A 15,552-nucleotide genomic window follows, 5' to 3' on the forward strand; every position below is an offset into this window, starting at 1 on the left:
CGCTGGAGCATACTTAATTTTATGTATTTGTTTTACCCTGATTAAGGAGCGCTCAAATTACTTGGGGTCGACCTTACAACTGACTTTGATAGTAAATCATATATTAGTTACTACTTTTTCGTAAAACAGAAGGTAAATTTAGTAAACTGCACTTTGGAAAATCCAGTGCATATAGGTATATTAATACATAAAAAGCCGTGTTAAAACGTGGTTTCTCTGTCTCTGTGGTCTATTTTAAATAAATACCTCTACTCCTTCATGTTTTGCATTTTTGTAACCGTTGGTGTACTAGTCGTAGTCGCACCGCACGAGTATAAATACCTTACTAAAAAACCGTGTCTCAAGATTGATATTTGAGACAAACCAGTAATTACAGTATCAACGATTGTCGGCACAACGTCATTGATTTATACACGTGCATATGGTCAATCTTCGTCATCATTTTCCACACGCCATACGTTTCTTGTGTTTTTATGAGTTAATTTGCAGATCTGCTGACCGGCACATGCAATCCACGGAACAGCTGCCGAGTAATAATAATAAGCAACCAAGGCCATATTGGCGTTTTGGTGAGCACTGAGCAGGTGGCACGTGCGCTAACTGATCACTGCACACACGGGCAATAATCATCTGTTGCTCCAATTTCTTGCCGGTTCCGATATGCCGGCGCAGTGCAGTGCGCCCGGGTAGCCAAATGCCGATTGACAACAATAAGACGCTTTTAGCATTTTCATAATCCCGCTCATGACAGCTGCTGAGCTCCTTGTCCTTCGTTAAGGAAAATTAGAAAGATGCAGTTTGTCTCGCGTGCCACTTGTGCGCTTCGCTTACCAAGAACAAATGCTGCACACGAGTTAATTCCGACTTGATCCTTCGGCTACGGTATTAGGAAGACAGGTACTCTATCTAACCTCTGTCTTCTAATGTCTTTTCTAATACAACAAATCTTTCCATAGTTTTTGTCATTGTTACAACATTCAATTTTTCAAGCTAATCGCAACTGTTGTGATTGTAATAATTGCAATATCGTCCAAATCTGTGAAACATCAAACGTTTTATTAATGCATACTTGCATGCGTTAATACCTACTCATATGTTAGATGGATTCACTACAGACATGACCGGGTGACCTTAGCCAACTTCTAACAAACTGCGGCGGGGTCATGTTTGGTGCCGAGCGGTAAAATGCCGGTAATACGATTGCTGAAGATATTCGTTGGTCTATATGTTCAAAACTTCAACGTAGCCAAAACAAACCTTTTTATACGTAACATTTGGGATGCCGGGCGAAGATAATGTTTACCGTATCTTGGTATTTTTTTGGCTTCTGGATATTAAATAATTAATGATTCTTGATGTACTGCAGAAATCAAGGACAGCTGTGTTTTGTACTTTCATTTTATTTTCGCTGCCGATAAAGTGGCAAAATAAGCAAATATGGACGTAATTATTATCTGTGCAAATATCAGTTAACATTTAAAGGTATGCGTGTTGATGCTACCAAGTACCAACACCCATGTCCACAAAACAAAACATCTACCACGCACTGGATCCCCACTGGACATCTGATTGAGAACTTCACCAGTTGCAACCACAATACAGTAAAATTTTGATTTCAAAAAACCGCACATTTAAGACCCATCCCATTGATTTCCCTTTTCTTTTATTTTTGATGGCCCGGTTAGGGCCTGGCATATTTTTTGGATTTTACATTCCTTACTGCTTTAACACCAGCATCCGGAGTGCTGGTGCGGTATCGCATTTCTGCTGTCAGGAGTCACATTCCCGGACAACCTGAGAGGGATGACAGGCTCCGGCTGTTAAAGTCCTCTGAACTCCAGCTTCCAGTCCACTGAACTCGGATTGCCGAACCCGTAGGCGGGTACCCGCTGCGAACGTCTGCTACACGCAGGCGTTCCAACGCCATTCTGGCGTTTGGCACTGCAGGCCTTCTGCATGCAGGCAAGTTATAACACTCAGCAAGCAAGACTACCATGTCGAAATGTATTTTCTTCGCCGCTTTTCGGAAACCATTATCTGGAGATTATTTCTATCACACTGTGCTGAATTTACAAAACTGTTTGCGTGTACACTAAAAGAATGAATAACTTCTGGAATTCTCAAATAGTCGGAACAATTAATTAACAAAATTTACGCATTCATTTTATTAAACGCGCCGCACTGTCCTGACCCTCGTAAACCGGCAAACGTATCGGATTTGAATTCATGAAACTTTACCGGAAAGGGCCCGTATGCCGGCAGCCGTGCGGTGTGCCGGCGCGGCCGTAAGTAAACTCATTGAAATTTCTTTGTGCGAGTAAAAAACACCATGCATGTTGTGCAGGTAATAATTATGAATAACCCCGGATTTATTAATGTAAAACTTTTTCAACAAAACTATTGATACGTAAGCTTACAGTTCGACATACAGTACTGCAGGGACAAGGGAAAGTTTTACACTGGGACTTACTACATACACTTCCGATGCCGCTTTAATATTCTAATAAAAATTATTTTGCTATTCCCGGTACTGTATTCAGGTATTTAAACCGCATACCCGGCATAATGTAGCGGTTAAGGCAATCTCGTTATTAAAGCTTTTAGGATAACGGATACTCTTACAGTTAACTGCAAAGTGCATAGAATTGCGCTGCACTGGAAAACTACAGCAGATCGTTGGGATCCCAGCAAACGCTTAAACTGACCTTACGACGACTGCACCGCAATATCCGCAGGATTCTGTGAAGTGTCAGTCCTTAATCAACAAGTTGGATTTCACTCTTATCTGTACTGGATAAATTTTGAACTTCCAGAGAAACAATTCGACAAATCGCAAAATACATTAAATTTCAAGGAAACTGCTGTTTTTAATCACGTTCGTCGTATGCGAAAACTTTTATGTCATTTCTGGTCTCTGAAGAGAAAAGAGCATCATTTCGAAAGAAACTACAAAATATCAGACTTATACAACTCCTAATCTCCCATGAATCATCATAACCCCACCAAAACAACGCCTGTACGTTTTGCCAACGATTTTTTATAAACAATTAAACGAGCCAGTATGCGACAAAAACTGCTCACATAACTATTGGAAAGCTCAAAAAAGACGGTGTATAAGGTAAAAAAATTGGTAGAGATTCAGCTCTCCAACAGACTCCAAGTATATCCGGAACAAGATCACATCCCCGAAGTGCTGGGCTGATTGTCCATATCGTCGTCCTCTTCAATATATATCACCCCCTCGTTTTCCACCGTCCCCGCCTCAATATTCCAGATATCACCATCCGCCGCATCCGGTCCATGGAAACCGGCGCTTTTCAAGAGATCCAAGGTCTGGCGCAGCGTCAAATCCTGCTGCAGCAGATTGCCCTCTTCGCCCATGGTCGATATCATCTGATGGATCTGCTCTTCGATCGTCTGCTCCACGATGAACTTGTGAACGAAAGTCGGTCTAATAACACCAATGAAAACTTGAAAAAATTGTACATAACTTTTTAAACAAGCATAAAAATGCAAGATTTTGGTTGTTTTCTCAATGCTGAAATTTATTTAATTTCAATCACTGTCCAGGCTCATTTTTATGTCACCTGGCTTATCACCTCAAGAAAACCAGAAAAAGTTTCAAAATAATCCTACTTTGTCTGCCCCATACGATGGATGCGCCCAATAGCCTGCAATTCCGCTGCTTTATTCATAATTGGCTCCAGGAAGAACAAATGCGTCGCTTCAATAATGGTCAGACCCTTGCCGCCCATGGAAATCGGCATGAGAAGAATCTTTACTCGCCCACTTCGCAGCTTCTCTATAGCAACCTACAAAACAAATTTCGGGTTGCGTTATACAATACGTTACATAATTCAAATTTTTGCCGAAATTTCCTGCTTACAGGAATGCCAGCTTTGGCTTTGACATATATAGCCGTCAGACCGTTGCGAACGAGAATCTTCGTGTAATCTTCAAGACTCTCCGTATAATCAGAAAAAATTAGAATTTTCGCATCCGGATCGACACCGTTAAGGCGGAAAATTTCGCGCACTACCGCTTCCATTTTCTGCGGCGCGCCTTTCTGCAAAAAATTTGACCGGAGATAAAATCGAGTACTAAGTCAAAGCGCAATTAGTTTTACTCACCAAACATAATGTATCGAAATACTGCGTTTTTACTGGCGAAAGTTGACGCTGTACACCGTTGGCCTGGACAATTTCATGTTTCGTGGCGAGTTTCCGGCAGAGCGGACACTGCGTCCGACTCATATGCTGGTTAGCGGCTTCTTTTTCCATCATTTTGCTAAACAATAAAAAAATTAAACACTAAATTTTAACTTCAAGTTAAAACAGCCGAAATTCTGAAAGTTTAACAGCTTTCCATGCGACGATGTAGCGACTTACAGGCAGGTCCGGCAGATAATGTGAGCGCACGGAAACAAAGCCCAGTCTTTTCCCACCGCATCATAACACACACAGCATTCGCGCTGCTGCACCTGACCTTCGTTAACGTAGCCCTAATCGAAATAACGCCGTAATTAAGTAAAAAGTTAATAACTTCAAATTAAACAGGCCTGTTTACATCGTGCATATTCTGAATGTATTTGAATCGGGAAATATCACCACCGAGACGCCGCGAATATTCTTTGGACATCGCTTGGAATGATCCCAGATGACGCTGCAGATTCTTATCGGATGGATTCAGAATAGAGCGAAATTCCATGAATTCTTTCTGCTTGGGTTTCGTCAGGCTGGAGCACACAGCCATCTCATCTTCCGTGGCAAAACGCAGTCGCATTAGACTTTGGCGCAGTTCATCACAGGTGCTAACTTCGGTCCACAGCGTCTGGTATAGACTCGAACAGCACTGCAAAAATGCATAACAATAAGGCGGAAAATCTTTAACTGTGGCAAAAAGTGACTCGTACAATTTGCTCCTTTTTCAGCAGATCCAAAACCAGCTGGAAATGCTTCCATTCCGCTTCGCACTCAGTATAATCTGGCGAAAAACATAATAATATCAATAACCAAATTTTGAGACAGTTCGCTTCATGTCGTACCTTTGATATATTTCCTTTTCTTGTCACCATTCAAGTAGCGCTTCTGACGCAGATACGTGGAGATTGTTTTGCAGACTTTCTCAAAATCACTGTCCGCTCGGTTCGATACGCGCCCTTCACCTTCCAAATTCTTCTTATCCATTTTCTGTTTGCGTTGTCGATCGGTCAGCTCGGCGTCATCATCATCGTCAATTAATTCGATCACAGTTCGGAAAATGAGATCTTCGTATCCAGTAAAAGCCTTTTCCAGTACACAGAGACGGCATCTGCACGTGCACAGAAACTTTTCTTCATCCGCAGTAAACAGCAACATTTTGTATTTGAAACGACAAACACACAAGATATATGCAATGAATTATTTTCAACAATATCTGATTTTAACCGATCTGCACTAAAAGATACTTTTTCTTACCGTTTATTAATCGATATACTGTTCGTCAGGTGACAAGCCGCGCATTCGATTATAAAGCTTTCGTCTTCCTTCATACTGTACTCCATCACTTCCTTGACCAGTTCCATAATCTTCTCACGCTCTTCCAGGATGATGGACCAGCGTCCTTGCAGGACAAATTTCAGACCATCCAGCGTCTGATACGCACTGTACAAAAACCAAAATTACTTTTCCTTAAAATTACACAAATTTTCAGTTTTGCTCGTACGAATCCATGGCTCGGCTGCGGCCTAGTCGGGTGTGTTTCGCATCCGCAGAAAGACCTCCCAGGGCAGCTAGTTTACACTCCTGCACCAACTCCACCGCATCTTGCTGGCAATTCGCAACACACCGCAATGCCGAATATACCGGAAGGATAGCCTATTTAAATACGGAATGTCACCTCATTTTCATAAAAATAATATGCACCATATGGACTCTAAATTCCAACTGACACACCTTTTGCAGAGTTTTCGTATCGTGACGCACTTCAATTTTCTGCCCATCCCCGGCGGGACTGGACACGAACCAAGCATCATGCACTTCCTTGGTAGCGTTCTCTCTGCGCAGCTTATTCTTCCCAAGAAAATCAACTTTCAAAGCGTCGGCCTACACAAATATCAGTTAACAATCACAACAAAAACAATTTCCCGCCGACAGCATACTTGATCAAGAAGTTGATCGTCTTCGAGGGTAGGTGGGATCGCATCCCGATGTTGCGCCAGCAGTTCACCCAAATTACTCAAGATATGCATTTTTTGTCCAATATCCACTTTCACGAACTGCTCATTATCTGTCCACAAACGTTTCGCTTCGCGATACATTTCTGCAGCTTCGGGGTACTTCTCCATCAACCAATAAATCCCAGCAGCACCTGAAATCCACAATTACGAACCCTTGGAAAATAACTGCTATTTAAATGCCACATAAAGAAATGGTGTGCGCATTTTCCGCGGGAAATATACATAGATAACCTACCATCGCAAGCCAAAATACAAGTACGTAACGTCGTCGTAAACTCCAATTTCGCTTTCTCAAGCAGCGTTTTAACCATCCGTTTCAATGAATCGTTCCTAAACGAAAAACACCCGTGAAGCGAAAGTAATCTGATTAAAATCCGCACAACAACCGAAGATGAATTACTGTCAACTTACTCATCCTCTGGATTTTTTTCTTCGTCCTTTTTCTTTTTAGTTTCTCGGAAGAAGTACTTCACTCTGGTTGGTGATGTGCACAATTTCTCCAAGTGTCCCATCCACGTGCGCAGCGTCTTCACCAGATCCCAGTCCAATTCACTGACTTTCTTGTCATAGATATCTTTATTCCGGTAACGTCCTTGACGCAGCTTCGTCGTCACCATTTTAATGCAGTCCCGGTAGACTTGCTGGTACAACTGCATTTCAATACCGGAGAAGGTCAGCTTATGCAACTGCACAGTGCACGGCGGCAGATCCATTTCATTCTCCACGCTGCTTTTCTCCAACCGCCACATACACTCGCCCAGGAGATCCTGTAGGGGTTCCCGGATATCGGCTTTAAACGGCCCGGCGACATACTCACTGAAGCATTTCCAGATGGACCAGGGAGCGAATTCAATAAAACTGAAAAGAGCTTGCAGATCCGCCACACCGCGCTGGATCGGCGTCCCGGTAACAGCCCAGTAAAATTGCGCGTGAATTTTCATGGCCATTTCCGCGTAGTTCGACGTCTGGCTTTCCACCATCTGCGCTTCATCCAGGACGAATCGCCAAAAGCGGATGGCTAATAATGGACTGCGGACTATACGGCGCCGAATTCCTTTGCGTAACCTGTAAACAAAACGAATGTACTTGTACCATAACAATTTCTCTTAAAATATTATAAATCAGTATCAGTTTTTTCTCAACACTTACGATTCCTTCCGTACTTCGGCGTGGAAATACAGGATTTCACTTGAGAGTATCTCATAACTGGCTAGCACAATGTCGTACGAAGCCATTTCCCACGGAGAAAGTTCAGGAGTGACCGCAACTCCCTGGTACTGGAACACTGTAAGGCCTCGTGCAGACTTTTCAATTTCGTTCTGCCACTGCGGTATAATCGCTGCCGGCGCCACAACGAGTGTGGTTTTACACAAAATACGCTACAACAAAAAACGGCAATTTCCATTCATGACACATCAACTCATTGGAAAGCATTTCCAGGCAAACTCCCGGTAAAAAAACCAAGATTTTGAAGCACACCACTGCAAAATACGGATTCCATAACCACATTAAATGTTAAACGCTTACATGATTTCGTTGGCATTTCCCGCACAAATATTTAACATTCTTTGGGCGATATGGATCTTCAAAGCAGGTCTTATGACGAGTAACACCGCAAAGATTGCAGGAAATTCTAGGGATCTTCTGTGCCGTCATTGACTCTAACGGCACGCCTCTGTCGATACATTTGCAGTCCCATTCACCAGGCAGTGCTGGTTCGTCAACCTCTGCGCCTGAAATTAAACCATCACATTGCGAGGATATCCAAAAAAATCGCTTCTCACGATCGTACTCTGTGGATTCTTTGGTTTGGAAAGCGGTGAGGGATTCGCCAATATCAAGGAAATCGTTTCCAGCGTTTTTCCCAAACCCATTTCATCGGCCAAAATTCCACCCAGTGATGCCGGAACTGCCGGGTGGGTTTCGCTTAACCTACAAAGAGAATTCAGAATCAACAATGATTTAATAAACACAAACATGAGTACTACTGAAGAAGTTGCCATACGTACGTCATAACTAAACCAACTCAACGGTGCATTTCAGTATCACCAATAAATCATTAACATTATCTTAACCATTACAATCCTAACAATACGAACCTTCCCGTGGACGCATGCATATACAATTGATAACCATCCGACGTCTCGATCGGAAAATAAAGTGGATGAGGGAAACCTGACGACCAGTGAACCACTAAATTTCAGCAACATACACAGGATCACATTATACTTTTACACTTACATAGATTCTTCATAATTGTCTGTTCTTTTGTGATCATCCAAGAAACAGCCCGCTGCTGATAAGTGTGCATTTGCAACTTTAGCCGGGAATGCTGTGGTTTGGGAGTGCTGAGAATCGTCTGATCAGCATGAACGGCTTGAACGTGATGGAACAGACTAACCAAATCATGCGGGCTAATGTGATCGCCCAGCAGCTTTGCCTGGACATTCTCGCGCGATGGAACGTAGCCTTTTTCCACAAACAACATCTCTAATAATGGATTGTCTACGATTGAAATACAAAACAAAATAATCGAAGCACACGGCCAAAGCTTCAATTAATAAAAAAAGCAAAAATTAATAAGAAAAAGAAAACCAAACGCGCGCAAAGTGTCTACAAACGAGTATGGAAAAACTGCAAATTTAGAGCGTAGTCAAAATACCTTTGACAACAATTTCTTTGCCCATTTCCATGAGTAATCGCACGCGTTTGGTCTGTATAATGTCGTGGTGACTTTCCGCTGCTTCGGAATACTCCTCGTCGTGTTTGAAAAAGTCTTCGGCGAGATATACATCGATGTTCATTTGGTGGCTGCTTTCATCGAATTGTCCCACAAAATACAACTCCTTCGATTTGGTCAAACCATAAAGCATACGCGGACGGTTCTTCCATGGATGCCTTCCCCCACCTGTCAAAAAGCAACTACAAGTTAATTAATTTTATAAACGATTTAAACAATTTCTCAAACAATATCTTTATTTTTCAAGAAATTACATTTAACACATAATCTGGTGATCCCTTTAACAAATTAATAATAAATTATATTAATCTGACGCATTCTGTAAGAATTCAAAAATACTGTAAATATTTCACAGAAAACTCACCGTGACAAAGTAACGTACTTCCATACATAAAAAACTCGATACATATCATACAGTGAAACAATGACCTACTGTATCGTCATATTTCTAATTTTTTTGAACATATTTTTGTGAATGACGCTCGGCTTGTGAATACATTAATAATATCTGGTTTTCACTTGCCTAAGAAAAAGTCGCCTTTCAGAGTTCTAAGAGGAAGCGGCGGCAAGTCAATATCACATCCCAGACGCTCCGCCATATATGCAGGAACATAGTGTCGCAGTGCTTCGATCACATCCACCGCGTTGCCACTGTAATTAAACTGCAGACGGCCCTTAATACATCGCACCACATTATTGTCCGGGAGCAGCAACATGCTGGGAGCCTCCGACGCCGTGCAGAGCAGACGAAGATACGGCATATCATTCATAGCTTCAATATCTTTAGCGGACGACGCATCCGGGGAGATTAGGAAGGAGAAACGACAGATTTTAGTCCGCCACAGATTTTCCGGAATGGCCGTGTTCACGTCGCGGACAATGTAGCCTAAATCGTAGTACACGGTATCAATTTCTAAGAACTCGGAGGTGAGAGGCGGCAGGGGCACGACCGGCGGAGTTTCGGGGACAGGCGCCTGGGTAACATTTTCATGGGAAGAAGCCTCTGGTTGGTGCTTATGCTCGGAGCGCGAACTTTTGGCTTTCTTTTTAGGAGAACCCTTGCGAATACCACTTCCACTTGGTTTCTGTTTCGTCGGGCCCGGAATGATTGGCACAATTTGCGGTTCAGAATCTGTCGAGAGCCCGCGTTTTCGGGATTTCTTGGGAGCAGCGGGTTGCGGCGCTAGACCATCCATTTCCGAATTCATGGTTGAGAAAACAGGTCAATAAAGAAAAAAGTTCTTCAACCGAGTTACAGTAACCATAAGCTCCACCGGATTAGATTTTAAAAGAAATAAAAATTATAAAACCGCATTTATGCGGTCAGATGAAATAATTTCGAGCGGACGCGGTCCGAAGGGAATACAAAACGAAAGAAGGAAGTTCATACAAGAGAAATCTTGTCGAAACACGAAATAAAAATTTTCTCTCTTCCCCGCCACTGGCACGATGTCTGTCTGGTACGGAATGTGAAAAGCTATGATTCATTCTAGAAGCGGCATCGCGAGCACTGCCACCAAAAAAGGTGTTCATAGATATAATGCATTTAGTATGCAACTTTGAATGGATGGGCCCTGTTAAAACACTTCGCCCCGTTACTAGCATATTTCCAGGTATTCGCTACCCGTTAGATGTTACCCTCCTACGCTGATTGTGATGGCTTGCTTTGCAAACTTTGCAAAAGACTTCGTCACATTTCGTTAGTTTCTGTTTACTTAGTTTTTTCTTGTTTTCTATTAAATTTTTATAGGTAATAAGTGATTGATTGTGTAGTTTTGGATAAGTGATTGTTGAGAAGTTGGCAGCGTACTGGACTGATAAAACCCCCATTTGAGAAAACTCCGCGTTTGATTTCGATGCTATATTCTCCCTAAGCAGCGCCCCGCGTACCGTCAGAAATGGGAAAATTTGCGCGAAAGAAGTGAGTCGTGATGATCTTTTTCGGACTCTTCATACCTTTATTCGTTTTTAATTAATTTATTCATTATCTGTGCGTTATAGCCAAAAGGAGCTTCGACTAGAAGCGAAGAAGAAAGCTCGTGGCCCGAAGAAAGTCACAGCTGGCGAGAATGTCATGGAAAAGGATGACGGCTTTGTGGACCCCGATGCGGAAGACTTCATTTACGACGATGTCGATCGGCACCATCAGCAAAAGCACAAGGTTTTCGTGATTATTTTCGGCTACTATGCTGTTCTGCGGTTTATAGACATAGTCGTTTTTAAATTCTTTTATTTGTGATAGGATAACATGGCCAGCGGTTTCCAGTTTGAAGAAGAAGACGAATCCGATAATGAGGTATGATTGTTTCTGTTTCGTTGTGCACGTTTTCACTTCATAGCGTTTACCGGTCTTCAGCTTATGCGAAGTTCATAAAAGGGATTTTTCACGTTATGAAATTATAATGCGGGCTCTCAGTTTGGTAAATTCGACAAAACTACGGTTATGAGATCATATTTTGACTTTGCAATCGCATTTCCGGTGAACATTAGTTTCACATAATTTCTCACTAATTTCACTGCGCAGTGCGTGAAATGAGTTATAAGCACAACTTATTTAAATAATAAGCACTGCATATTCCGGTACGTGCAGCGGGTACACCGATGGTAAAACTCACTACGAAATTGTGGATTGTTTTCCGTGAGCAGTTCTGGAGATGTTGCATTGCAGCTGTTTCAAATTATTTACATTTTTTACCTGCTGAGTTTGTTTGTAGGAAGAAGTCCTTCCCGTCGGCGGCGAATCTTCCGAAGATGAAGAAGACGATAGTGAGGAGGATGCCCAGAATGATGAAGAAGAAGGTAGAATTCCCAGATTTCAAATAGGAAACTTCCAAGCACATTTTTATCCAGGAGAACATTCACGCGAACGTTTGTTACTAAATTCTACATATCGTTTTTTTTCGAAGTAATTAATGAATGACGGCCTCCTAATTAGATTTTACCCAAAGATATTGTAATTTGTGGGATTCACATTTTTTATCTGCTGTTGCTGAGTTTTGGTATTTCAAGACTGCGTCGGTGTTAATTACGTATCACTGTGTTGGTGTGTTCTGTTTGTTGTGGCTTTTTGTTGCGGAATAGTTGTGTGTTGTATGTATGTACACTGCTTACCTTTAGCGTAGCAATTGTTCAGTTACAATACTGTACTCTAATGGTCAAAATAAGTGTTTACGCGTTCCTCGTGCATTCATCTGGACGCTTATCTTAGTGAGTTAAGTCCTTCTTTCCAAGTTTTGTTACGCTTACATTTCTTGAATCCAGGTCTTCCAAATCGATCCGCTTGGGGCACCAAGCGCTCCGCGTATTATCAGACGGATTTCGTCGATAAGGACCACGGAAAGTTTCTGGGTAGCGATGCCGAAGAAGCAGAGGAAGAGGAACGCGAAGCGCGTGAACTGCGCGCCAAGATGACGGCTGAGCTGACCGAAGACGACTTTGGTCTTACCGGATTAGCGGTAAATCTCTTCTTCCGTTCTTTGTTGTGGTATCCATGCATCAGTTTGTGTGGATGTCGTAGCCACTGGAAACACCTTCAACAAATGAAGCGCTGGATGCGCCGGTTGTGACTGAAACCACAGCGCTGGATATTTCCAAGCTGACAGAATTGGAGAAGATGGAGCGATTGAAGCAAGAATCTCCAGAATTGCTGGACCTAATCGCTGATGGAAAACGAAAGGTTGGGAACGGAAAACAATGTTACCGGAGTATCGTATTTTCCTGTCACGTTTTACGATGATATTACCGTAGCGTACAACTGTTCTGTGTTTATACGGAATGAAAATAGGTGGCCACGTATTCCCGATTGTATATGGTATTGATTTGAAGGCTGCGGTACTTTGCAGATGTCGGAGCTCACGGAAATTTGGAATCCTTTGTTTTCTGCAGTCACCAAAACTGATCAGAACGCTTTAACTGATCGCGCGGAGCGATACGTTAAAACGAAATATCAGTTGGTTTTAGGGTGAGTACCGCTGCGATATTTTTTTCTGTATAACGATGCGATTGGTATCTTAGCAGCTTACAGTTACAAGTAAAGCGACAGATATAAGTACTTCAATTTATAGCTTAATTACGCATTTGCACATCGCAGCAGACAAATATTGTAATGTACGATTTGATTAAAATAAACTATTTGTCATGCTTCGTTGAAACCTTGATTATTGGTTTTCCTTGAATAATTAAAAAATTATTCCTTATTCTTTTTTTGGTGTAGGTATTGTCAGAATATTGCATTTTATTTGTCCCTGAAAGCCAAGAGGGTTTCAATGGATAATCATCCGGTTACGCGGCGGTTAGTGGATTTCCGTAAAGTAAGTGTTTTCCTACAACGGTTGATTCGTAATTAGCGTCTTCATTTTGTGTATTTTACAGTTGTTTATTAAACTGGAGCCGCTGGATAAGTTATATTCCGCCGAAATGAAGCGAGCCGTTGCCGCCTTGAAAAACGGACAGAAACTACAATCCCTCAGGCGGAAAGCAATGAAAACACTTTTGACAGAGAAAAGGGTCAAGTTTATGGATGATATTGCTGCAAAGCCTGCAATAACGGTATGCGTGATGCTAACTTAGATCTTCTTTGCAACCTTGTTCTTTGCAGAATTATGTTGAATTTTTGTCTGACTTTGTGGAGATGCAAAGGTTATCAATTTTTCTGGGTTTACAGAAAGAAAAGCCTTTATCACAACGAGTAAAGGAAACGCCCGCGTCCGCTGAGGATGATGATGAAATGGAAGTGGATGAAGAAAACCCGAATGCGGGCGATGTCAAGCGTGCCGTGACCTATCAAATTGCCAAGAATAAAGGAATTACACCGTACAGGAAGAAGGAGTACCGCAACCCGCGTGTCAAACACCGCATGAAATACCGCAAAGCTCTGATCAGTCGGAAAGGACAGGTTTGTACAGTAACTGAAAATTTGGTGTTTGTTTAAGAACGACTGTTGGACATGGTCTTTGTTGTAGGTGAAAGAGCACCGCCCGGAGCTTAGAAAGTATGGTGGAGAAATTTCCGGAATACGTGCTGGTGTCATTAAGAGTCGAAAACTAAAATAGTGTTTAAATGAGAGACAAGAGTCTGAAACTGAAATATTAATTAAATGTTTCGTTGAATGAGTGTTGCGAGATGGGCCAAATCGTGCGGTGTAGTGTGCACTGAATGTGTACGTATCTGCCTACGGGGCTGTGGCCGCTGTGCGTGAGAGAACATCAGATTAACGATCGTAAATACAGATAGATATATTATATTAAACGTTTTTAAGGTGCAGACTGTATTCCATTATTACGTTTTGATAACGGTCCATCTGCGGAATGGGGCAACCAGCGTTTCATCTGGATGTACTCTGTTTTTCAAGTACCTGTAATAAGTATCACGTATAATCACAAAACTGAATACTAAAACAAAATAGGCTCTCATAATGACACAGTTAACGTACTCACCTTCTTGGTTCGTGTCAACATGAGCAGCGAAGTATGATTTTTGCTGTTCATGTTCTGAGTTCTTTGGTTTTGTTTCAACTGAAGCAAGCAGGCATGCCGCAGCGATTTTTTATACGTTGCGATTTGCAGATGACTGCATAAATCGCGCTAGGAAGCGATGGAGAATATGGTAGTGCGATGGCTAACTCTGGGATCGGTTCAGGTTGTTCGTAGTTTGCGAGCCAATATGAGTTCTGTTGCCAATATAATATATCTATACAAGAAACAGCCTCGGCTTCGCCTCCGCGTTTCTTGTGGTCCAAGGCCATTTTATTTGAATTTGAATGAATATTTATTAGATTAACATCAGTGTATTCGTCGAAACATGATCGGTACATGCAATAGGGCAAAAACGAATTTTCTATGAAAATCAGTTCATGATTCTCTCGACCTTGAAACCATTCCCTTTCGCTGTACATACAGATAATTTTATGATATCCCCTACCCGAAAAGAAAGCCGAAATATCAGTCTATAAGGTGTGAAATTCGAAACAGTGATAGTGCACTAGATCACTAGTTCGGTAACTCATCACTTCACTGGCTCTTTTCACTGGAAGTTGGTGTGTGCCCAGCGGTGTATGTCCGGTCAGTAGTGGTGGCTCGATTACTTCCTTAGCTAACCGGTTCCGTTCGCCGGACAGTAGTGGTAGCTCGGTCACTCATGTACACTGTACAATAATGACAGCTCGGTCACCCGCTCACCACCCGGGCTTTCTGCGCCGGACAGCAGTGGTAGCTCGGTCACCCGCTCACCTAACGGACTTTGTACACTGGACAGTAGTGACAGCCGCCACTGGCAGCTCGGTCACCCGCTCACCTCCGGGCTTTCTGCGCCGGACAGCAGTGAAAGCTCGGTCACCTGCTCACCTAACGGACTTTGTACACTGGACAGTAGTGACCGCTCGGTCACCTGCTTACCTCCCGGGCTTTCTGCGCCGGACAGCAGTGATAGCTCGGTCACCCGCTCCCCTAACGGGCTTTGTACAGTGAAACCTCTGAAATACGTACAGCTCCGTACGGAAAATTTCGTACGTAATTCAGGGGTGTACGGAATTCAAATTAGCTACCCCCAGCCCCCCAAAGGGGTGACTGTAGACTAGGGGCACTGCCCCACTATGAAA

General features: G+C 42.6%; 2 protein-coding genes across 2 annotated transcripts; one reads left to right on the top strand and one right to left on the bottom strand.

Annotated features, from left to right (window-relative positions):
* Positions 1 to 2,847: 2,847 nt before the first annotated feature.
* LOC129587397 (E3 ubiquitin-protein ligase SHPRH-like) lies at positions 2,848 to 10,379 on the bottom strand. Its single transcript, XM_055481135.1, has 21 exons — positions 9,481 to 10,379; positions 8,880 to 9,125; positions 8,459 to 8,722; positions 8,317 to 8,392; positions 8,010 to 8,149; positions 7,745 to 7,950; positions 7,367 to 7,596; positions 6,629 to 7,282; positions 6,453 to 6,547; positions 6,140 to 6,348; positions 5,934 to 6,083; positions 5,704 to 5,855; positions 5,457 to 5,642; positions 5,045 to 5,310; positions 4,913 to 4,983; positions 4,567 to 4,851; positions 4,389 to 4,501; positions 4,131 to 4,287; positions 3,887 to 4,066; positions 3,637 to 3,812; positions 2,848 to 3,451 (listed from the first exon to the last, which is right to left on the bottom strand). Exons 1-21 carry the CDS (start codon positions 10,163 to 10,165, stop codon positions 3,178 to 3,180), a joined length of 4,815 nt encoding a protein of 1,604 aa, XP_055337110.1. The 5' UTR covers positions 10,166 to 10,379; the 3' UTR covers positions 2,848 to 3,177.
* A 263-nt stretch (positions 10,380 to 10,642) lies between these two features.
* On the top strand, positions 10,643 to 14,196 carry LOC129587482 (something about silencing protein 10-like). The gene is made up of 11 exons (XM_055481252.1): positions 10,643 to 10,878; positions 10,959 to 11,118; positions 11,200 to 11,253; positions 11,672 to 11,756; positions 12,219 to 12,412; positions 12,475 to 12,633; positions 12,800 to 12,918; positions 13,171 to 13,267; positions 13,329 to 13,505; positions 13,621 to 13,851; positions 13,919 to 14,196. Exons 1-11 carry the CDS (start codon positions 10,856 to 10,858, stop codon positions 14,006 to 14,008), a joined length of 1,389 nt encoding a protein of 462 aa, XP_055337227.1. The 5' UTR covers positions 10,643 to 10,855; the 3' UTR covers positions 14,009 to 14,196.
* Positions 14,197 to 15,552: the final 1,356 nt, after the last annotated feature.

Source organism: Paramacrobiotus metropolitanus, unplaced genomic scaffold (genome assembly GCF_019649055.1).
Source record: "Paramacrobiotus metropolitanus isolate TYO unplaced genomic scaffold, Prichtersi_v1.0 Parri_scaffold0000025, whole genome shotgun sequence".
Taxonomy (NCBI): domain Eukaryota; kingdom Metazoa; phylum Tardigrada; class Eutardigrada; order Parachela; family Macrobiotidae; genus Paramacrobiotus; species Paramacrobiotus metropolitanus.

Bases quoted from the DNA above. Each gene is read 5' to 3' on its own strand.
- LOC129587397 (XM_055481135.1), bottom strand. From the start codon at position 10,165: ATGAATTCGGAAATGGATGGTCTAGCGCCGCAACCCGCTGCTCCCAAG. The intron at 8,723-8,879 runs GTATTTTGACTA...TTTCAATCGTAG, and splicing joins CAAAGAAATTGTTGTCAAAG to ACAATCCATTATTAGAGATG. The intron at 3,813-3,886 runs GTAAGCAGGAAA...TTTGTTTTGTAG, and splicing joins AAGCCAAAGCTGGCATTCCT to GTTGCTATAGAGAAGCTGCG.
- LOC129587482 (XM_055481252.1), top strand. From the start codon at position 10,856: ATGGGAAAATTTGCGCGAAAGAA. The intron at 12,634-12,799 runs GTTGGGAACGGA...GGTACTTTGCAG, and splicing joins TCGCTGATGGAAAACGAAAG to ATGTCGGAGCTCACGGAAAT. The intron at 13,268-13,328 runs GTAAGTGTTTTC...TGTATTTTACAG, and splicing joins GGTTAGTGGATTTCCGTAAA to TTGTTTATTAAACTGGAGCC.